This window comes from Pleurodeles waltl, chromosome 8 (genome assembly GCF_031143425.1).
Source record: "Pleurodeles waltl isolate 20211129_DDA chromosome 8, aPleWal1.hap1.20221129, whole genome shotgun sequence".
NCBI lineage: Eukaryota > Metazoa > Chordata > Amphibia > Caudata > Salamandridae > Pleurodeles > Pleurodeles waltl.
Window position 1 is genome coordinate 11874193 of NC_090447.1, and position 24819 is coordinate 11899011.

The 24819-nt window shown below is 45.6% G+C and overlaps 1 protein-coding gene across 1 annotated transcript in view; it reads right to left on the reverse strand.

Annotated features, from left to right (window-relative positions):
• LOC138249012 (pepsin A-like) overlaps positions 1–24819 on the reverse strand; it is an 85286-nt gene that overhangs the window by 13432 nt on the left and 47035 nt on the right. The window contains exons 8-10 of the mRNA XM_069203069.1: positions 7910–8106; positions 7204–7326; positions 365–509 (exon numbers count right to left, since the gene is read on the reverse strand). Of these exons, the coding sequence (XP_069059170.1) occupies positions 365–509; positions 7204–7326; positions 7910–8106 (465 nt within the window). The remainder of the gene's footprint in view (positions 1–364; positions 510–7203; positions 7327–7909; positions 8107–24819) is intronic.

A 24819-nucleotide genomic window follows, 5' to 3' on the forward strand; every position in this document is an offset into this window, starting at 1 on the left:
CTCGATCAGAAGGGCTGGGGCTACTAGATTCATTATGCAAATGTTCTGCCTCTGTGGCCAGAAGAGAATGGCTAATGGAGTTCTGCATCTCCAGTCGTCATGGTTACCTGAGTCCTAATTAGTATTTTTTCCTCAGCTTAGGGATGTGCTTGCAATGCGCTGTTCCAAGCAATTTGTCACGAACAAGATCTGTTGGAGATTGGAGGTTGTTCATTGGGTGAACACAACACACTACGACAGGTGCTTGATGGACATTTTTACTCAATCGGTGTGTGTCACACTCATCTAGTGGAGGAGTACAAGTGGAGTGCCTTATGGTGTTTACTGGTAGTTGTGCTATATACTGCTCCACCTGTACACTTACCTCTCCGTAAGAGTTCAGCGTTGCCCCTACTGTCTTCAGGAGCGCTGAGAAAGCAGTAGGGGGGGCAGCAATCTGAGATGTGCCAGTGTCTACAATGGCGTAGCAGCCTTCTAGGCAGCCTAAAGGAGCTTCATTCATTGTGACCCTGGAAAAAAAGAGATGAATCATTTAATAGGGTTAGAAAAGAAGGTGTACTTTCATATAGCTGGAAATCCCACACCCTTAACCATTTCAATCATCTTACATGCAGCAGATTAGATCCTGATGCCGAGCAGAATACTTTACATCCCTAGGGAGAAGTTTATCAAGATACTTTATGTTTCTAGGGAGAGGTCTTTCAGGATACTTAACATCTGTAGGGAGAGGTCTGTCAGGATACTTTGTGTCTCTAGGAAGAGGTCTATTAGGATACTTTACATTCCTAGGGAGAGTACTATCAGGATACTTTACATGCCTAGGGAGAGGTCTATCAGGATACTTTACACCTGCAGGGACAGCTCTGTGAAGATACTTTGTATTCCTAGGGAGAGGTCCATCAAGATCCTTTACATTCCAAGGGAGCAGTCTATCAGGATACTTTATATTCCTAGGGAGAGGTCTATTGGGATTCTTTACATTCCAAGGTAGCAGTCTATCAGGATACTTTACATTCCTAGGGAGAGGTCTATCAGAATACTTTACATCCCAAGGGAGCAGTCTATCAGGATACTTTACGTTCCTAGGAAGAGGTCAATCAGGATACTTTAGAACCTTAGGGAGAGGTCTATCAGGATACTTTGCATCCCTAGGAAGAAATCTATCAAGATACCTTACATTCCTAGAGAAAGGTCTATCGGAATACTCTACAGTTATAGGGAGAGGTCTATAAGGATACTTTACATTCCTAGTAGAGGTCAATCAGGATACTTTACTTTCCTAGGAAAAGGGTCTATCAGGATCCTTTACATTACTATGGAAAGGTCTATCAGGATACTCTGCAGTTATAGGAAGAGGTCTATGAGGATACTTTACACTCTGTTTTGCTTTCACTAATGACTGAGCTGACAAAAATCTATGTAATGCACCTCTTAGTTAAAAGAAGACATTTATTATTATTTCACCACAAGGTGCCTAAAAGGAGATTAGTGTGTTGAAAGCACACATTTAAAAATAGTCACAGCAATGAAAGGAAAGTATACCAAAATGATTCTCCACCGCAATGTACATAGCACATATATGCATTTATGTTATACTATAATGCAAAGCAAATAATGAAGTAAAAATTCATCACCATTGGGCCTGCCAAGCTCTTCATTATTCGCATGCCAGCAAGACCATGACCCCGTTCGACTGTGAAAGAGAAAGAGATCTCCACCCTCAAGGGAAAGATATCAGGCTTCCGACGTTGAGAATCCTGATTGAGGCTACTCACTCTCTCACTGTCACACTGGGTCTTTTTATATCTTTAAAAAAAAACTAATTTCGTAATTCAAACATGCTGGCTAGTTTAGGTATGCTTTGAAAATAGCATGTTGGGGTTTGGCCACAGTCTGACGGTATCAAATCAAAACAAGGCCGTTTCCTGCCATCTGAGTACATCCTTATCAACCAAAACCCTTGGTGTGAAAAAGCTTGAAAACAAGCACAGTTTACAATGCGGAAAAGTACGATCAGCTTTTAACATGGCAGTGTCTAATTCTATGATAAAGTCAATAGGCAGTTAAACTGAATACAAAATGTAGTCTGCAAATGGTGAACACTAGACAGCTAATCCAGGTGCAAAGTGGTGCAACACAAAGTCGGTGGTCAAAAACACATATTTCACTACACACTCCTAGGACGAGATCTATTAGGATACTTTACATTCCCATGAAGAGGTCTATCAGGATAATTCAAGTATCTAGCGGGATACTTTCCATCTGTGGGGAGAAGTGCAAAACCAAGCGATGCCAGTGGGGACAGTTTTGAGAGAGAGATACTTGGTGAGGTGGAGCGATGGGATGAACTAAATGCTGTTTGTACACAAAGCTGATGCTGTACCTCAGAGACATGATCCCCTCCCTCAATGTGTTTGTGTGAAGTGGATAGCATATCTGAAACTGTGAGGTATGAAAGACTCAGGGGCCTCTCATCACAATCTTCAGAGAGGCCCATCATTTTGAGTTACTTCACTGGTGGGGTTGTGCAAGACCACCCATTGTGTCATACGTTATCTTGGCTTCCTTGTCACTCAAATCCCTGTGTCTACTCCAATCCTCATTTTAAATATCCATCTCCCCTCTGTCCCCTCCTAGACATGCATCCACCATCTGCTCTGTGAATACAATGTTCTCTACTGTGGCTCGTGAACAGCTCCCATTCAGTCAAACTTTCACAACCTCTGCTTTGACAGAACATTTTATCGTCATTTAATAAAGACATCAGAAGCTCAATCATTGAGGCACTGCAAGGTCCACTGCACTGGAGCTATGGAGAAGATCATGATGCTGGAAGAGAGTATTGGAGGAAGAGGAGTGGTTGTGTGTATAGAAACCCCCTCTCACTGAGATCAGGAAATGTCCTATCTGTATTCACAAGGTCTTGATATGTGTATGGGGCATCCCCAGCTTCATATACAGATTTCTCAATTAAAGAATCAGAGCCGTTCCTGGATGGTGGAGGGCGGGGAAGTAGCAGAGCACATGTGTTTAGCAATATCCCATCGGCAGCAGGAGTTCCAAACCAATAACAGCGCACTCTACCCCTGAGTAGCCTTTAACTCCTAGAAATGCCAGAAGTGCAGTGTAGGGGACCAAGAACAGCCAATAGGACCTGGAGATCTATGAATAACAGCAGATCCCCACAGAATATACACAGCACATTCCCATAGAACATGCACAATAGATCCCCACAGATCACACACAGCACACTCCCATGGAACATGCACAGTAGATCCCTACAGAATATGCAAAGCACACTCCCACAGAACATGCACAGTAGATCCCCATCCAACATGCACAGCACACTCCCACAAAACATGCACAGTAGATCCCCGCAGAAAATGCACAGCACACTCCTATGGAACATGCACAGTAGATCCCCAAGGAACATGAACAGCACACTCCCACGGAACATGCACAGTAGATCCCCATGGACCACACACAGCACACTCCCACGGAACTAGCACAGCACATCCCCACGGAACATGCACAGCACATCTCCACAGAATATGCTCAGCACACTCCCATGGAACATGCACAGTAGATCCTCACGGATCACACATAGCACACTCCCATGGATCACACACAGCCCACTCCCATGGATCACGCACAGCACACTCCCACAAATATGCACAGCATACTCCCACGGAACATGCACAGTAGATCCCCACGGATCAAACACAGCACACTCCCACAGATCATGCACAGTAGATCCCCACACAACAAGCACAGCACACTTCCATGCAACATGCACAGTAGATTCCCACAGATCACACACAGCACGCTCCCACAGAACATGCACAGTATGTCCCCACAGAACAAGCACAGCACACTCCCATGGAACATGCACAGTAGATCCCCACAGAACATGCACCCTCCCACAGAACATGCACAGTAGATCACCACAGAATATGCATAGCACATCTACATGGAACATGTACAGCAGATACCCACAGAACACGTACAGCACACTCCCATGGAACATGCACAGCACACTCCCACAGAACATGCAAAGTAGATCTCCATGGAACATGCACAGCACATCCCCATGGAACATGCACAGCACACTCTGATGGAACATGCAAAGCAGATCCCCACGGAACATGCGCAGCACACTTTCATGGAACACACACAGCACATCCCCACAGAACACACACAGCACACTCCCACGGAGCACGAACAGCATACTCCCACAGAACATGCACAGCACACTCCCACAAAAAATGCACAGTAGATCCCCATGGAGCATGCACATCACACTCCCATGGAACAAGCACAGTAGATCCCATGGAAAATGCACAGCACACTCCCAGGGAACACAAACAGCACACTCTCACAGAACATGCACAATAGATCACCACAGAACATGCACAGCGCATCCCAATGGAACATGCACCATAGATCCCATCGAACATGCACAGCACACCCCCAAGGAACATGCACAGTAGATCACAATGGAACATGCACAGTACATCCCCATGGAACATGCACAGTAAATCCCCACAGAGCATGCACATCCCCACGGAACATGCACAGCAAATTCCTACAGAACATGCACAGCACATCCCTATGGAAGATGCACAGTAGATCCCCATGAAATATGCAAAGCACATCCCCACAGAACATGCACAGTAAATCCCCACAGAACATGCACAGTAGGACCCCACAGAACATGCACATCCCCACGGAACATGCACAGCAAATTCCTACAGAACATGCTCAGCACATCCCCATGGAAGATGCACAGTAAATCCACATGGAATTTGCTAAGCACATCCCCATGGAACATGCACAGCACATCTCCACAGAACATGCACAGTAGATCCCCACGGATCAAACACAGCACGCTCCCACAGAACATGCACAATAGATCCCACAGAACAGGCACAGCACACTCCACGGAACATTCACAGTAGATTTCCATGGATCACACACAACACACTCCCACAGAACATTCTCAGTAGATCCCCACGGAACATGCACAGCACACTCCCATGGAACATGCAAAGTAGATCCCCACAGAATATGCACAGTACATCCCCACTCAACATTAACAGCACTCCCATGGAACATGCACAGTAGATCCCCACTGAATATGCCCACTCCCACAGAACATGCACAGTAGATCACCACAGAATATGCACAGAACATCCCCATGGAAAATGTACAGCAGATTCCCATGGAACACGCGCTGCACACTCCCCCAGAACATGTAAAGTAGATGTGGAACATGCACAGCACACCTCCATGGAACACAAACAGCACACTCCCATGGAACATGCACAGTAGATCCCCACTGAACATGCACACTCCCACAGAACATGCACAGTAGATCACCACAGAATATGCACAGCACATTTCTTTGGAACATGTACAGCATATCTCCAGGGACACGAACAGCACACTCCCACGGAACATGCACAGCAGGTTGTGCTGAACTCAGGATTACGCTGCTGATTACAACCTGAGGCCCCTGCACTTCCCATGACTGTGGCATGGGTGGTGCATGGATCCCCCTGCCCAGCACCCTCATAATGTCAGTCTGTTATGCTTGGGGTCTGGCACGCTGGAGGTCATTTCTGGCATAAGTGACACCAATAGAATAATGTTAATGCTGGAACACCAGCATACGTGAGATAATTCTAGCCATAAGGACATCTGTGGTAAAATGTTGGTGATGGAATAGTAATGTAATTTTTGGCACATGAGGCACCAGTGCCAAAATGTTGGCACTGTCATTTTGGAGAGAATGCATAGTGTAAGCAGCATCAGTGCTAAAATGCTGGCACTGGCACACTATACGTAATTCTTGGCATAAGGGGCACCCATGGCAGAATGGTGGCATTGGCCCCGGTTGCATGTAGGATCATGCACAAAAAACAGCCACCTTCCTCTTTCCTTGTGTAATGCAGAATGCAGCACACATTAAAAAAGGACAGAAAACGAGTAGAAATAAAGATATTTCTCCTCGTGACACCTCACCTGGGGTGGCATAGGCTTTTGGCACATTCCCAGGTCTAACAATTCTGGTAAATCAGGGAATGCATTAAAATCAGTGGATGCTGCATGGGAACACCCATGAAACACCCACAGAATGCTTCCCTGGTGCAGAGTAAGGCAACGCAGCAATTTGCGCTGTGTTGCTTTGCTCGAGATTTATGAAACCAATCAGGACCACCGAAGCTGGCCTTGCGTGACTTCATAAGTCTCATTTTGAGTTGTATTGCACATGTGGCACATTGCGTGGTGCAAGTGCGACAGAACTGAGGTCATAAATATGGCCTGTGGGGTATGGGACTACCTTGGTAAAATCCAGGTCCTGCAATACTGGAAAGAATTATGGCCATTACAGGTGAACTACCATGGCATATGGTGGGCTGAGGGCAGGTAATAATGTCAAAATTCTGGCCCTAACACAAAGAGATAATTTTGACATATGGGTTACCTATGGTGTATGATGGATGGCAAAGTGCTCGGTCTGTCAGTTTGTGTGACATTATTGGCATAAGGGGACACCCATGGTATATGCTAGCCCTGGCAGAGCGCTACTGACATATTGGGGGCAACCCCTGTACAATCTGAAAAAATTAGGGTCTACACCTGGGGAGCATGTGTAGGTTCTGCACATCATAAAAGTACTTGATTATTGAAAGAGTATGGTTTTGATCCATATATGTGAAAATTATGTTTTAAACGCAAACTTTGATCCCATTTTTAAAAATGTTCTCATGGTGGCAAACCTCCTGGAAGATTTTGCGTTCTCTCTTGTCGCTGGAATGGGAGGCTAGCATTGCCAGCCTTCACTGACATCTGTATGATGGGAGAACTCTCAGTTGGCTCCAGTAAGTCTCTGTCAAGGGGATGGGGATGCAGAAGGGTCGGTCAGAAATGTGCATAGGCAGGGACTCACCGCTTCACCAAGCCATGCAGAGGACCATTCTCCCAACAGAGTGGAAGTCACTCATGAGGATAGCACTGAAGAAGAAGATATTCCGTTTGCCACCTTCACAGAATGAACTTTACCTTTTCAGTTCTCCTGCCGTCCTTTGTTAGTTGTATGTGGTAGTATGACATAGGAGCATGGCTGCACAGCAATTAACACAATGAACACACACATGGGCTGAACACGTCTCCTTCGCCCCACGGGTTACGACTACTTACTTCTCCACACAAATAAGCCAGAATTCTTCATCTGTGACTGGGACCCAGCTGATGTTTCCATGGAAGTAGGAAGGGTCACACCCTCCGAAGATGATGAAACTTCCATTCACACTTGAATAATCCCTATTGAAGCAAAGCACTGATTGTCAGTTATGTGATCAGGAAAAGGATTATAACAGGATGTGAATGAAAACACACAAGTCCAATATCACCAAAAGGTTGGAAAATGTGTTTACCAACTCTGCATAGGGGACAGGCTTACAACAAATGATGGGAGATCTGCAGGTCCTCTTCATCTTGTATTTGAATTTATGGACTTGATCCTAAAATTATTTAAATGTTTTATTGGTACTGTTTTTTTTGTTTTATTGTTATTATGTTTTTAAATATGCCTGTATGGTTTATTTTCAGATAAACCGAATAAAAGGATGTTGACCGACTGTTAGGAGAGGTAAAATATATCTTACGCCTCAGTATTGGAGCAGCAATAAAAAAGGGGTTCTCTTTAGGGGTGCTGTCCCATATAGCACAGAGACATCGACCCATCAGAAATAAAAGGCTCATTGTATGAGGACCTACATGTCTGTCGTCTCACTTCTTTGCAAAGCCAGTAACGTGTCCCCTAAGACCAATAGGTGCCAATGAGCTCTGGTGTGATTGGCTGCATTACCAAAAAAAATAGCATTGTGCAAATAGGAATACCTACGAGCTGAGAAAGACTGAGAAGAGATTCTGGGACAGTAATCCTTGACTCCACATGTTGTCAAAGACAGGGGTGACTCCATCAGAAGCAAGGCTTGGATATGCCAGCCCTAGGATCCCATCAAACTCCATGTAGTAGAAGAAAGAGGCTTCGGTTTGACTGAGGCCGAATGTCTGGTTTATGACACCGATGTCTCCCACCTGGAAGGATGTGAACACATATGAGATACACCCTATGCTACAATGCAGACATGGCAAGGACAGGTATGTGAGCTATATTGTTTAAAGACCCAGCGAAAAATTATACTTGTAGCTCCAACAACCCAACACAATTTACCATCACATATGCAATGAAGAGCAAAAATACCCCCAAAAGCAATTTAGCATACACCACAAGGTCTGCAGTGCACCTTAATACATTTATCACACAACACAGAGTTTTGTCATTCTCTTTTGTAACTCCACCCGCAATATTCTTTGATGGACTTTAGTGGATGAAATTGTACACCACTGAGGATCCATGTTTACACAACCATCAAGCAGTCAACAAGTGACATCTACAAATGTTCCCCACCAAGCATGTGTCCATACTAGTGTGACAGATAACTGAACCCCACAATGCCAGACAGATGCTGATGTGTTTGGGTTTTAATTTCAAAACCTGCTTGGCTTCATACCTTCAGAGAAATGGGAGCTACCGAAACTATTAAGTAAAGTTAAAGATACATTTATCTTGTGTTCTTTCATGCTGAACATCACTCAACAAATTCAGATGGTATTGTCCTAACAAAAACATAAAAGGATCATTCCAGCGAATAACTGGATTGGTTTAAAATAATCAAATTCACGAGTCACATATCATCAAGAGGGATTTGAAATATCACATAAGTAATTTCATAATTTTGTCACAGATGTTGTGCCTAAATTAAAGTACTTGTCAATGAATACCTCAGGATTTGAAAAGCACAACAAATCAACCCTGAGCGTCTCGAGGCCCTAGAGTTGCTAGCTGCTTCGTGGCACTCTGTTCATTTCAAGAGCCATGTCTTGAGCCCTTTCCTGAATTCCCAGGGCGATGCGGTGTTCCTGGCGGAGGGGAAGATTGTGTCAAGCTTTGGCCACCAGGTGTGAGAAGGAGTGTCCTCTGCTGTTGCATCACCAGATCTGGGGGAAGGGGTGTTTGGGAGGAAGAGAGAGGCAGATTGCAGGTGTCTGGTCGGTTGGTGGAAGGTCATTTGTTTGTTTAGTGAATCCTAAGGGGCTCATTCCATTGTTACCTAGGTTAAGGATTGTGGACTGTCTCAATTCTTTGCTGCTGACCACATGTGTCGTCGCCACTGGTGTTCACTCCTATCAAAGTGTTGAAAGTTTCACTAAGGAGCAAGTGTTTGGAGTCTTCAAATCACATATTTGCTGCCCCTGAAGCTGGTTTGCTATTCTAGTGGGCACTTTCCATCCCTGGCACAACTCTTTATTCTGAGGAGGTAGAAAGGACAACTTTGGCTTGATAATGAGAACGCACCTTTTCAGGGACTTTGGGTGGAGATATTAACATTGCTTACTTAATTAGGTAGGTTTGAAGATCCTTTGGTCAGTATTGATTGTGTGAATTTTGGGAAAGTAATGAAACATCTATGAATGACTAGACCCTGAAAAGCAACTCCTGAGTCTCATAATTTATGTGGATTTTGTTAATAAAAATCAAGGTTCACAGTTTTCCATTTTTACAGATAAATACAGAAGAAAAACAATGTGTTTCCTGTCTATATTTATTTTTAAATGTCGAAAAATATGGAAACTTGTGCCTCTTGCGGTGACTCTTCATGCTGTCTCTTGTGATGTCCAGGACAACAGCTGAGCACATAGACAGTAGGGGAGTTAAAAACACAGGAGGAGATTTCCCAAATGTTAACATATATTTCTACTGTAATGCTGGTTTTACCTCTGCTGTGGTATTTTGCTTTATTTGGCAGCTTAAGTTGGCAAAACGTACAGGGAGCGAAGGATGAGTGCAGGTTTATCAGTTAAACAAATGTGGAAATGCACCATTTTACTCTGTTAATTCTCAAAATACACAATACTTATGGATAAATACCAATAAGACGGCCAAAAAATAAAATGGATAGATACAGACGGAAATGTTAAAAAATAAACACCATAAGACCAGGAGCCCTAATTAAAAATTAACTTTGCTGCGTGTATCATTGCCTTCAGTGGCACTGCATGACGCAAGAAAAACAAGTGCTACTAATTAATGGGCAGTGATACTATGCACTGCTACATTTGTAACTTTTTTGTATTGAGAAGTGCTACTGGGGTTGACTTTGATATTTGTAAAATTTGTGTAGTATTTATATGTTTTATAGAATTACTCATAGTTTATACATTATAAAGTGAGAGATAAATGTAGGAAAGTCCTCCTTTTTTTGCCCTGGTCACCCCCAAACTTTCCGGACAGATACTGATGGTTACTGACTCTGACTTGGCCCTGGGTTGTGCTAAAAAGTCCCAGGGCCAGTTATCTGTGTAAAGTGGATATGCAAATTAGACTAATTATATTTGGCTGCGTCAACCTACTTCTAAGTCCCTAGTATATGGTTGGGCATGTAGGTTTAGGGACCTCAGCCTAGGTAGTGGACCAATAGGTGCACTGCTAAAATGCCCAGGGTAATTTTAAAGGCAGGCCTGCCTTGCTGGCTGCTTTTAAATTAAAGTTATATGCAAATTCGACTTTGGAATTAAAAGTAGTTCCAAAGTCTTAAACTACCTTATTTTTACATATAAGTCACCCCTGAGGTGTGCCCTAGGTGCCCTCAGTGTTGGGTGCAGTGTAACTATAAGCAGGGACTTTCTAAAAGACGTTTAATAAGCCCTGGTGAGGAAAAATAACTAAATTTGTTTTTCCCCTAGTGAATGGGCTCCATAGGCTAGCTAACACGGAGAGACTTTATTTTAAAAATTAAAAATATTGTTTTCCATATGAAGGAGCTAAATGTGGCATGTTTAGTATCAAATTAAAAGTTATAATAAATCCAACAACTTGCTACTGTTCAATGAAATATAACTTGTACCTAGAAAGAGCTTTAAAAGTTGCTAACTTCAGCTCTCTAGTGCCTTTTTCTGATTGGTCAGCCCCTGGGAGCCTGAGCCACCAAACTGGTCTTCAAAGGAGAGAATGACATCTGGGACAGCAAGTGTACCTTCCCAACTTCCTGCAAACCCAGATAGCCAGGTGCCCTATGGGTAAATTAGGAGGGGACTGGAAAGGGGTGTTCCAATGGAACCTTAGCCAAACCAGTGGGGGGGCTCAGCCAGACCTAACCTCTGAGATTGAATTTTTGCCATCTTGGATTTTTGGAGAATGTTGCTTTTGGGATTTCTTTTTTTGCACACTTCCCAGGAAATGCTCAGTCAAGAGGGTGGTGGCCTGCACGTGATTTGACAGAGCCCCTCCCCCCTGCCTTCCGTCCCCAGGAGGAAGGATGGAAAGCTGCACCCCACCTCAGATCCCTACAGGAACAAGACAAGAAGAAGAAGGACTGCCCTGCTGGACCACTGGCCTGTACCTGGACACTGCACTCAGAAGGCCTGCACCAGCTGCACACTTGTGCTTAGGCTAAATGTACCTTGAACTCATTGGAAGTATAGCGGAATGGCCTGAGTTCTGGAATCCACATCAACCTCCCCTTCTTCATCTCTGTCCTCTGTCCCCTCAGCTGCCACCGGTGGATCATGTCGTTCATCATCTTCTAGTAGGGGTACATGTCTCCTTAGTGCCAACTTGTGCAGCATTCAGCAGGCCATGATGATCTCGCAAACCTTGTGTGGGGTGTAGCACAGGGCTCCACCTGACAAATGCAGGCACCGGAATCTTGCCTTCGGTAGGCCGAAGGTCCTTTTTGAAAACTCTTCTTGTCCTGCCATGTGACTCATTGCAGCGAATGTAGCCCCCTGACCTGGGATACCTCACTGGTGTCAACAGCAAGGACAAGTTTGGATAGCCAGAATCAGCTGGGAAGAGTGGGAATACATAGTGCATGTCAGGATTGTGTAGATGGCAAAGAGTCAGAAAGGCAGGTTGTTAGCTACTGAACTCTCACATCTCACTCACCCACAAGCCAGACTCTCTCTCTTTTTAGTTGTGCCATCAGTTGTGGGATACTGCTGTTCCTCAAAATGTAAGAGTCATGCACAGATACAGGGAATTTGGTAATCACTTGGGAGATGTACTGGTCTGCAAGACACACCACTCGTACATTAATGGAGTGAAAACGTTTCCTATTCCTGTGCACTTGTTCATTTAACCTGGGAGGAATCAAGGGAATATGGGTGCCATCTATGGCCCCAATCACTTGTGGAAACCATGCAATGGCATGGAAATCTTATTTCACAGTGGGCAAGTCAACAGTTTGGGGAAATTTGATGTATGTGTGGAGGTGTTTCAGCAAGGCAGTCAGGACAACCCTTAAGATGTTACTAAACATTGGCTGTGACACATCTGCTGCCAAGGCAACTGTTGCCTAAAATGACCCACTGGCCAAGAAAGGTAGCACAGATAGCACCTGCACAGTAGGTGGAATAGCATAGGGATTACGTAGACCTGGCATTAGATCTGGCTCCAGCTGGGCACACAGTTCACGTATGGTCATCTGGTTCAGACGGTAGGTCGGTATGATGTGTCGGTCCTCCATGGTTGCCAGGTCAACCAGGGGCCGAAACACTGGTGCATTCCTCAGTCTCTGCAGGGGTCTGTACTTAGGGAGGGACAGCACACATATTTCACCAAACCACCACATTACGGATGATGTCAATGCACACACAACTGCACAAATGTAGCCTCCACATTATGGAAGGGTTGCATACAGCTAACACTGTGACAATCGACATGTGAACATGGTGCCATGCAACCTACAAATGCGGATAACTGATGCCACACATCACATATAACATGTATTGCTGTGTATGACTGGTGTTCCTAACATGTACAGAAAGATATGACAGCATGGAGGGCGCGTAGAGATTGCACTCTATTACATTTTACACATCAAATGGGGGTCGCCTGTCCTACATACTGAGGAAAGATGGAAGTGACATGACTCCGCTGGCGTAACTCATCACTGCATTAGGCGGTCTGTACCGCCGTGCAATTCCCAATTGGTTAACATTGGAGTCTATGGGGAACAAGGGCCAATCATGATCGCTGCCAGCGGTGATGGTGCGTATCGCCACAGTCTTCACCACCATTTTGATTTCCTTTAGCCACTTGATTCCTGCACTCACCACAACCACTACTCCACTGCGTGTGCTTCTGTGTCTTGCATCTGGTCGTGAAGATGGCACAAGCTACAGTGGAGAGGGCCCCAGCATTCATATAGGAGCAGCTGGCGAGGCTTGTGGACGGGGTCCTACCCCTGTATGCAAAGTTGTATGAGCGACCAGAGAAGCAGGCGATTGCTTGGGTGCAGGTATGTGTGAATGTAGGATTACCAAGCGTGTAGGAGTAGTGGAGTAGGCTATTAATGTGTACCTGTAGGAAGATGATGGAATCTATGGTTGTCCACTGTCAGTGCAATTGTATCCTATGTCAGCATGCATGTGGTCAGTCTACATTAATGTGTATTCCTACATTTCTCCCATGCAGGTCAGTGCCCATCAGAAGAAGGGGTTATGGCGAGCCATCCATCGCCAACGACATGCGGATCCTGGGGGTCTATAGCCAGCAGAGCATCCACTGCAGGAAACGGTGGGAGGATCTGAGATGCTGGGCCCGGAACACGGTGGAGGCCCAGCTGGGGATGGCCTTCCAACGAGGAAGGGATGCACTTCGGACTCTGACACCCTGCATACTGGCGGTGGCCTACCCAGTCTTGGATGGGCACTTGAAGGCATCACAGCAGCCACAAGGGGGTGAGTTCTCACACTGTCCTGCATGCCAACTGTATTGGGGGATGGTAGGCAATGTGTGAAAAGATTGCTGTTACAGTGACTCATAGGTGTCAGGGTATGCAGGTGTTCAACTTCTTGACCAGGTTACATTACCTTGTTGTGCAGGGGGCATGTGTACCCAGGAAAGGTGGAAATTGGATAGTACAGTCAGTCAGGTAGTGTTCCTGTTGTCTTGCTAAGTGACGTAGTGGTATTCAATACATCTGAGCATTAGACGGATACCTCAGTTGGAGTTGTAGGACATGTGCATTGATTCTGTAGAGCTCCACTATCAGTGTAGTGTACTCCAAAGAGGTAGGTGTAATCCCTATCAGTGGTACATTACTGTAGTGCATAGGCTATGGTAAGGTGAGTTCTGAGAATGAAGTGTACTGCATGTGTGCCTACCTGCATCATAGATGAGTTGCTCACAGCCTGCATCCCTTTCTTTGCCTCCCCACCTCCCTCTCTGTTTTCCTGTATCCTTGTCTGCATCAACATCATCAGGTGAAGGAGCAGAGGCACCGTTGAGTGGGGATGCTGCAGCCCACAGGACCCAGGAGGCACAGTCCACTGACACTGAGGGAACCAGTGGGTTGGAGGGTGAGGGGAGCACCACAAGGGAGCCTACTACCACTGGAAGATCAGAATCAGATTCCTAATCTAATGGCAGCTCCCTGGTGGTGGCAGACCCCTCTGGGACCACCCCAACTACATCTTTGTCCGCCACCCCCCACCAGCACTGCCTTCTCTGTAGTTCCCCACCGAGATGCCCATGCCCAGTCACCCAGAAGGGTGGGCATCTCCTTCGCCGCAGGCATCTCAGCCCCTGCCCCAGGCAGCCCTGCTGCCTTCATTGAGGAGGCTATTGACCTCCTAAGGACCATCTCTGCGGGACAGACAACCATCATAAATGCCATCCAGGGCCTGGCATCCCAGTGCAGTAGAGCAATGCCTACCTGGAAGGCATTCATGGTGCCTTGTCTGGCCCCCAGAGATCATTTCAGGGTCTGGCCTACTCTTTGATGGCAGCCAGTGTCCTTGGCACCTCCGTCCTCCCTCCAACCATCTGTGTCCCATGCAGCACCCCCCACCCATCCCAAGCACACAAGCCAAACAGCATGCACACAGAACAACACACACGCCGCACACGGACACACACAGGCACAACAAGTCACACCGCAGCCATGCACACACTCAACATACAGATGCAAACACAACATCAGCCACATCGTCCACTGTCTCCCCACCCCGTCCTTCCTTACTGTGACCTCACCACACACAGCCGCAAGCAATGCATCCTCACTCCTAGATCCTGACCCCATTGGCACAGTCACCACAACAGCACTCACCCAGACATGCACCTCAGATTCCACACCCGCACTCACAACAACCATTACAGACACCTGCAGCGCAAACACCAGACATTGAGACACCACCACAACTTACATCCACATGGCCTGTTTGTCTTCTCCCACTCTTTTTCACCCACTTCCTCTGTAAACGCACCCACTCAGGCACCCCACATTTATCCACCACACACAAGCGGACTGAGCACCCACCTGCATCCACGTCCAGCACACCCACACATCCTACGACCACTCCCTCTACCTCTACTCCCATGCCTGTTTCCAGAGCCCCTCTCCGTGCTCCCCAAAACTTTTCCTTTCCCACGTTGACCTGGTTGAAGCTTCCAGCACTTTTCCATGGCCACCCCAAACCCTGTACCTCCGCTTCATGTTCCTTCCTGGACCTTGCTTCCAGTTCCCATATCCCTTCCCCCTCCTAGAAAACACCTGTCAAGAGCCCTGATCCCGCTACCACCCACCGTTCTCCATCAAGCCAAAGCCATCCCCTCCCAAGCCAAAGCCCAAGCCACCCCTTCCAAAGCTGAAGCTCAGGCCCCCACTTCATGACCTGAGTCCCCACCACCAACACCTCCCCCTGCGCCCTGAGGTGCCTGCCACATTGATGCCTCGCCCTGGGGAGACCATGGTCGTGTCAAGAGTAAAGTTGGGACCTTTTTGTGACTGTTTGGCCACATGGTGATGGACCTCAGAACTGCCCAATGGGCCTATTTGTAAATAGCTCCCGTTTCCCATTTTGATTTGCTCAATAATATATCTGGCTAACGTGCACAATTGGTGCACTTTGATCAAGTTGTCCTGCATTTCACTATGGCTGTCTCGTGTGCACAGGTATGTGCATTGTTGTCCTCATCTGTGTATGTGTATTGCGCTTGTGTGGATGCATAGCTTCTATTTTTCAATTTTGCCCCTGTCTGTATTTGTGTGTGCAATGGTGGTTGTGTGGTGATGGTTTTGGAAGTTGATGTGGATGGTATGTGTGTGGTTAATTGGTTGTGATGTGTGTTCAGTTGTTGTGCATGGTGTGGGTGGAATGAGTGGTATGGACGATGGCGTCATGGTATGGTACCAGTGTGGATGGCACTTGTGGTTGTGTGCCGTATGTGTGTCTGGTATGCTGTCTTCTGCCTGGTATCTGTGTCAACCGTGGTTTTGTGATTAGTTTGTTTGTGGCTGGGTATGAGTGTTGTGACATGTTTATGGTTGGTGTTGTTTGGTATGTGAGTGTTGTGTGTATAGGGCGTGGTGTGTGTTCTGGCTGTGCTTGAGTTTATTGTGAGTGCGTGTGTGTGTGTATGTGTATATGGGTAGGGGCGTTGCTGTGGGTGTGTTTGTGTGTGGGTGTGGCAGTCGATGTCAGGTGTGTGTGTAGCATGTGGGTGTGTAATTGTCCCCTTCCCTCCCTTGCATGGTAGGTGGGGTACTCACTGTTGTCATCTTCGTCGGCGCTGTATGTCCTGGAGGTGGATTGCAAGTACCTGCATCTGGAAGATCTCCAGTTAACCCTCCATATCGTTGGGGGCCTCCTCTGTGTCCCTACGGTGAGTGTTTGTTACGTACTGTGCTGGACTTCTCACCTCTGGATACCGGGTTGGCGAATACACCAAGGCGGTGATTCTAACCGCGGCGGGCGGCGGTCGCCGCCCGCCATGCGGTTACCGCCAAATGACCGCACCGCGGTCACAAGACCGCGGCGGCCATTCTGGCTTTCCCGCTGTGCTGGCGGGCGACCGCCAAAAGGCCGCCCGCCAGCACAGCGGGAAAGACCCAGCAACAATGAAGCCAGCTCCGAATGGAGCCGGCGGAGTTGCTGGAGTGCGACGGGTGCAGTAGTACCCGTCGCGAATTTCAGTGTCTGCAAAGCAGACACTGAAATTCTTTTTGGGTCCCCCAGGGGCCCCGCGGCACCCCCTACCGCCATCCTGTTCATGGCGGGTTTCCCGCCATGAACAGGATGGCGGTAGGGAGTGTCTGAATCCCCATGGCGGCGGAGCGCGCTCCGCCGCCATGGAGGATTCACTAGGGCAGCGGTAAACCGGCAGGAGACCGCCGGTTTACCCTTTCTGACCGCGGCTGAACCGCCGCGGTCAGAATGCCCTTCGGAGCACCGCCAGCCTGTTGGCGGTGCTCCCGTGGTCGGTGACCCTGGCGGTCACCGACCGCCAGGGTCAGAATGACCCCCCAAGTCTTTTACAGGTTCTGGATACTCCCAGATAAGGGCGACCCCTTCTAGTAGCCACGGTGCCGCTTGACAGGCTATGCCAAAGCAGACCGTACCATCCAGAAGGAGTCCCAGAGGGAAAAAAAACAATACTGGGGAAAAAACCTCAAACAGGAACTCATGAAGAAAAAATAAGAAAAAACAGGACTAAACGACAGGAAACAAAAATAGGCAAAAATTTCCCAAAGCAAAAAGCAGGAACAGAGAACAGGCAAAAATCTCCCAAGGCAAAAAGCAGGAACAAAGAACAGGCAAAATCTCCCAAGGCAAAAAGCAGGAACAAAGAACAGGAGCGAACAGCACAACCAGAAGGAAGTGATTGCAACGCAAGGTGGAACAAGACTGACTGACTTCTATACTGAGAAAAGGGAAGTGACATCACAGGAAAAGGAAAGAGCACCATCTTGAATTGGGAAGAGTCCATAGACCAGTATAGGAAAAAGTAGTATAAAAGAAAAACAGAGCATGCTGGGACAAAAACACGAAGAAGACAAGATGAACACAACATGGACAGAGACAGGTAAAAAGACCAGACAAATCCACCAACAACAAAAAAGAAGAAAAAAGGGCTATAGGTAAGTGTAGCGTGACCGGGAGCAAAATATATGTTTCCCAGAAAGTGTAGTAAAAAAACGGGGGGAACGGCGCTCCGAATATCGGTAGCGCGTTCCATCCGCGAGGACAGAAAGAGACGCCGCGTCTGAGCGCAGCGTTACAGTAGGTCCCCTCCCAGAGGCACCAGGTTTGTCAGGATGACTGTCAAAAAACAGGCGGACCAAACGGGAAGCATGGACGGAGGAAGCATCCTCCCAAGAACAGTCACTGAGAGGGTATCCTTTCCAATGGACCAAAAACTGTAGTTTGCGTCAAAAAATTCTGGAGTCACAGATTTCCTGGACTTTATACTCAGGCTGTCCGTTAATAGAAAGAGGAGGCGGACGCTGGAACTGGCATTGGTATGGATCAGGAACAAAGAGTTTTAACTGGGACACATGGAAAACAGGATGAACCCTCCAGGTATGAGATAAGCGGAGGCGCGCAACTACAGGATTCAGGACTTGCAAAATCCAAAAAGGTCCATAAAAACGTGGCTTGAACTTATTGGTGGAAAACCGGGAAGGTAGGAATCTGGAGGAAAGCCACACCTTGTGGCCCACTTGATACAAAGGTGCGACTTGTCGATAACGATCCGCCTTTCGTTTCATTGCCTGTTTCGAAGCTAGGAGAGTTGTTGTCAAAGCCCAGCTCACCTGAGTTCTTGTTCAGTTCTGATGGAGGTTGAAGACAATCCGACCCCACCCTGAAACTGCTTGTTCCAGCACACTAGTTTTTAAAACAGTGCACTAAGAACAGAAGCTCAAGGGAAGGGGGGAAGTGGATAAAATAAAAAAGAGAGACAACACCGTTCTTGCGTTTCCACTGTTGAAGTGCTGCACAAATCTGCGGCCCTTTCTGACTTCTGTAGAAACTGGTGCCTAATGAAACATAAACAAAGAACAGATAAGTGCAACCTATTCCTAAATGGGTTCCTGACTATCCCTTTATTTATTAGAAATTCTCTTCTAAAAGTACCTCTTGGATCCTGGTCTCTAGTTTCCAGGTTTGGAATGTGTTACTGCTCTGGGATGTGTTTTCTATTACTGTAAAGCTTCTAAAACATTAAACAAATACCGTTATCAGAATTACCAATATCAAACATTCATCATAAAATAACTAAAGCCTAAATTCCCAATAGCAGACTCACTTTTCCCATATTTCCAGAATCTTTTATAAAACAAATACTGTACTTTTACATCAAAATACAGCATGTAATTTGTGCAAGTCCTTGATTTACTGTTTGCCTTGCTGTCAATGGTTTCCACTGTTCGATTCCCAAAAGTTCCATGAAAAAAAAACAATGTCCGCTTCACAAAGTTCCGCAAAATACTCCTGCAACAAAGAGCCTGAATCACAATGCTCGTGGAAGGCACTTCGCCTCAAACTGTCTATACACGAATCCAGAAATTGCCGTCAAAGCTCCCTCAGGTAATAAAAAGTTTTGCACTTACTTGTTGCTGGCAAGAGATACTGATCAGTCTAACCTTGTCTTCTTTCTCTTTTGCAGGTTACTCGTAGGAGAGAGGCTGAGGCAAGGAGGAACCGGAAACCGGAAGAAGGAAGAGCCAGCAGCTGCGCCCATTGAAGTCAAAGAAAGTCTGTAAAGAGCAGGAGTGCCAGCGCCGAGGGATCTGTTCTCAGGTAAGCGGGAGGTAGACGAGCACAAGCACTGGGTGAGGCTCGGGGGATGCCTTTTATAGACAGGGCTGGGTGTGGTTCGAAGAGCTGGGTGTGGTTTGAAGGGCTGGGTGTGGTCCTCACATGCTGCACATGTTCTTGGAAGGTGTGCAGAGCTGGGTGTGGTTTGAAGAGCTGGGTGTGGTCCTCACATGCTGCACATGTTCTTGAAAGGTGTGCAGAGTTTCAGTTATTATGCAAATGAGTTGGATTAACACATGGCCTAGGGAGGAGTGTTTTAAAGAAGCCTTGGTAAAAGCAAGGCCCAATGTGTAAACAAAACAGCACATTAAACAACATACACAGAAGCCTAGGGGGGGAGAGGGGGGTGAGATAACAAGAAAGGCTTTCAATAGTAAGTTTAAAAGGGAGCTATTACAGAACCCACTAGTGCAGTGAGAGGGGACATGCTCTTTGCTGTGTACACACCCTAACAGTTGCCCCCCTCAAAGGCCCTCCTACAGGACGGGGTTTTCCTGGATTTTTTAAATAAAACCGTCTAATCAGCTGTGGGGCATGTACATATGATGCTGGTTCCCATGAATTCTCACATTCATCATATCCTTTCCATTCTACTAAATAAAACAGACGTCCACTAATTCTTTTTGAGTCTTTTATGCTTTTCACTTCATATTCCAGATTTCCCTTAATTGGTATGGGTGGAGGTGGTGGTTCAGGTCGGGTTTTTGAGTTGTACGGCTTAAGCAAGGACACATGGAATGTAGTATGTACTGGATATTCTTTTGGTAAATCTAATTTTACTGTTACCGGGTTTACTATGGCAGTTATACTAAAGGGTCCAATGAAACGTGGTTGCAGCTTTCGGGATCCCTCTATGTTTAGGTTCTTTGTGGAGAGCCATACCTTGTCACCAATTTTATACATTGGGGCCTCAGACCTGTGTTTGTCTGCTTGTCTTTTCATGCTTTCCTTGTACTTTAATAAATGTTTTCTGGCTTTGTCTTGTATGTCACCTAACCTCGTTAGTCTATCCGTTACTGTAGGCAACAGGGAATCTTCTAACAAAATGGGTATAGCTCTTGGATGATACCCCTGCAAGAAATAGAATGGTGAGCAAAGTAGAGCTGAATGCTCAGTTTTATTATAAACAAACTCTGCTACAGGAAGAGCTTCCAACCATTCACTAGAATAATCAGCCAATAAACAACGTAGCGTTTGAAGTAAGGTTTGGTTCAGTCGTTCAGTCTGTCCATCTGTCTCTGGGTGGAAAGCAGTGGATAAGGCCACATCTATTTTCAGTTTTTCACATAATTTTTTCCAAAATCTGGAGTTGAACTGGCTCCCTCGGTCTGACACCACTTTGCTTGGCAAACCATGTAAACGCACAATTTCCCTTATAAAAATATCGGCAAATTCTGCCGCCGTGGGTAATTTCCGTAATGGTACAAAATGTGCCATTTTAGATAAAAAATCCACTACAACCAACATTGTTGTGAAGGATTTTACATGTGGTAAACCTACAATAAAGTCTACGCTCACAGTGTGCCAAGGTTGTTTGGGTGTTGGCATTGGTATTAACAAGCCGTCAGGAGCCTTATGAGAAGATTTATGTCTTGCACAAATTGGACAGGTAGTGACAAATTGCTTAATGTCCTTTCTTATAGTGTCCCACCAAAAGTGTTTTTGCACATTTTCCAGGGTTTTTACCCAACCAGGATGACCTGCCAACGGTGAGGCGTGATGCCAAATTATCACCTGTGTTTGTAATTCAGAGGTGGGCACTAACAGCATGTTGTCGTGATACAATAAACCTCGTTGTATTGTGTTATGGGAATCCTTTAACCAATCCTGAGGTGCTATTTGCATGTGTGCATTATATAGATCTGTGATGAAATCCTTCTGTTGTACTGGTGCCAACAACTTTTGGTGAGGAATAATGGGTTCTCCTATTTTATCTTGTTTCATGTCTGAGGTATGTCCGTATCTAGATAACACATCAGATTGAATTTGTTGTGCACCTGGTCTATAGGTTATAACAAAGTCAAATGTGCTAAAAAAATTTAACCAGCGCATCTGACGTGGTGTTAGTGCTTTAAGTGATCCAAAAAACTGTAGGTTCTTATGGTCAGAAAACATTGTAACTGGGTACTTGGCTCCCATTAAATGGTGCCTCCATTCTGAAAAGGCTACTTTGATAGCTAGTAGTTCCCTTTCAGCCACAGTGTAATTTTGTTCAGGTGGCAATAACTTTTTGGAATAGAAGGCTATAGGATGTAACTGGCCATCTACTGCATCTCGTTGAGAGAGAACTCCTCCTAAAGCTACTTGTGAAGCATCCGCTTCAACAAAAAAGGGCAAGTCAGGATCAGGATGTTTCAGAATTGGGGCTGAAGTGAACTTTTGTTTTAGGAGTTGAAAGGCGTGTGCCGCCTCATCAGTCCAAAGAAATCGTTGCCCTTTCCGCAACAAGGTAGTTATTGGGGCCACAATGTCTGCAAAATGTGCAATAAACCTCCTATAAAAATTGGCGAAACACAGAAATTTCTGAATATCTTTTACAGAGGATGGTTCTGGCCAATCAGCAATAGCACTGATTTTCTTTACATCCATAGTTATTCCTTGAGGTGACAGGCAGTATCCTAAAAAGTCCACCTTGTTGACATTAAAAGTACACTTTTCTAACTTAGCAAAAAGATGATTTTCTTTTAACTTTGATAATACTGCACGAACATGTTGGGTATGTTCTTCTGAGTTCTTAGAGTAAATGAGGATGTCGTCTATGTATACTATGACACAAACGTCCAGGAATTCGTGTAGGACCTCATTTATAAAGAACTGAAAGGCCGCAGGGGCATTACATAACCCAAAGGGCATTACTGTGTACTCAAATAAACCAAACTTTGTCTTGAAAGCTGTCTTCCACTCATCCCCCTCTTTTACTCGGACCAGGTGGTAAGCTCCCCGCAGATCTAGTTTAGTGTATACAGTAGAATGTCTTAATTGATCCAACAACACAGGTATTAGAGGAAGAGGATATTTATTCTTTATTGTAGCCTTATTTAGTCCTCTATAATTGATACACGCACGCAGGGATTTATCCGGCTTCGGGATAAAAAAGAGTGGAGATGACACCGGAGATGTGGAATGACGGATGAACCCAGACTGTAGTAGGTCATCTAGATAGGTTCTTAAGTATTTGGTTTCTTCGTCAGTCAAAGCATATACTCTGTTATTAGGTAAAGGGGCCCCTGGGATAAGATCTATACGGCAGTCATAAGACCGATGTGGGGGCAGCACACTAGCCTTTACTGGATCAAAGACATCTTTAAAGTCAGAATATTCAGGAGGGAGACTTGGTTCATCTTGTGTAACACTAGCACAGTGTAATACTGTGCTCTGTTCTGTACCTGCTTCTTGATAGCAATTGGTTCTACAGAAAGAGGAATCCAAAGTAACAGTTCTATTCACCCAATCAATTTTTGGGTTATGAGTTGTTAACCAGGGTACCCCGAGAATCAAACCAAAATTAGGAGTATCTATCAGATCAAAGCTAATCACCTCTGTGTGCCCGTTCTGACAGACCATAACAAGTGGACTTGTTTGTTTTGTGATTAATCCAGAGGTCAATTCTGACCCATCCACTGCACATACTGCTTCTGGACAAGGCTTTAGGCACATAGGAAGTCCTAAGATTTCTGCTAACTTATTATCCACAAAATTTCCTGTCGCGCCTGAGTGCAGTAGGACAGGGAGAGAATGCCTCACTTGGGTAGTAACAATTAAAACGACCTGAATTATGAAATTTCTAGGTATGTGCGGTACCCTGAAGGCTGCAGCATTAGAGGTTTGATTAAGATGTTTTCTCGAACAAGTAACCTCTCCCCTTGTCGAGCTTAATCGTTTCCCAATTCAGTTGAGGAGGTGGAGGAAACAGCACCCTTTCGTGGAGTTTTAGGCTTTACTGGACATTCTCTGGCAAAGTGACCTGCCCTGCCACAATATAAACATAATTGAAATTTTCTCCTTCTTTCTTTTTCCTCTGATGTGAGTGGACCTCTGAGTGTCCCTATTTGCATAGGCTCTGGTTCAGGGAGTTTATTATCTGTGTCTTTCTTCTCGTGTCTAATAAAAGTTAACCGTGATTCCAGTTTGTATTTATCTCCCTTTCTTTCTCCTAGTCTATGTTCTAATTTCACAACTAAATCTACAAAGTCCAAATAGTCTTTTGGCAAATCAACTATATGAGCCAGCGCGTCTTTTAACTCGTCTCTCAAACCTTTATAAAAAAGGGAGACACGCTTTTCTTCTGGCCACTGTGTCTCGGTGAGTAAAAGATTAAAACTAGTGAGATAGGTCAATAAATCCTTGTTACCTTGTTTAAGATTTAAAAGCTCATTATCACTTGCCTGCATGAAAGTGTGTTTTGCAAAAAGGCTGGTCATGGTATGTTTAAATTGATTCCAATTATGGAGGATGGGATCATCTCTATCCACGAAAGGAATTGACCAATTGGCTGCTGTGCCACCCAAATAAGACAAGACGAATGCCGCTTTTGTATCATCAGTAGGGAACTGTTGTGGCTTACAAATGAAGTGTAATTGACATTGATTGATAAAAACATGGAATTTGTTACTATCTCCATGAAAACGTTCAGGTGCTGCTAAGGGCACAACATTAGGAACATTAACAGTAACCTCAACTGGGGAAGGCAAAGTTGTATGTTTTGATGGCGCCCCTGTCTCTGAGGAGGTTTTAAACAAAGGCGTAGAAGCTGTGTTCCACTGAGATCCCCTACATTTATACCTGCTTAAATCCTGTTTTAAAGAGGTATTCTCCATCTTTAATCTCTCTATTTCCTCTTGCATATGTTGCAAGATGCCAGACACTGATTCATTATGAGCCAAGTCCTCATTTAGGGCCTGCGCCATATCCGTGACGTCAATGCCCTCTATTTCTTCCCCGGTATTCATCGTCCACCAGAACTGAAATTTTTTAAGGCTTGTGCTTCTGTCAAAGCCCAGCTCACCTGAGTTCTTGTTCAGTTCTGATGGAGGTTGAAGACAATCCGACCCCACCCTGAAACTGCTTGTTCCAGCACACTAGTTTTTAAAACAGTGCACTAAGAACAGAAGCTCAAGGGAAGGGGGGAAGTGGATAAAATAAAAA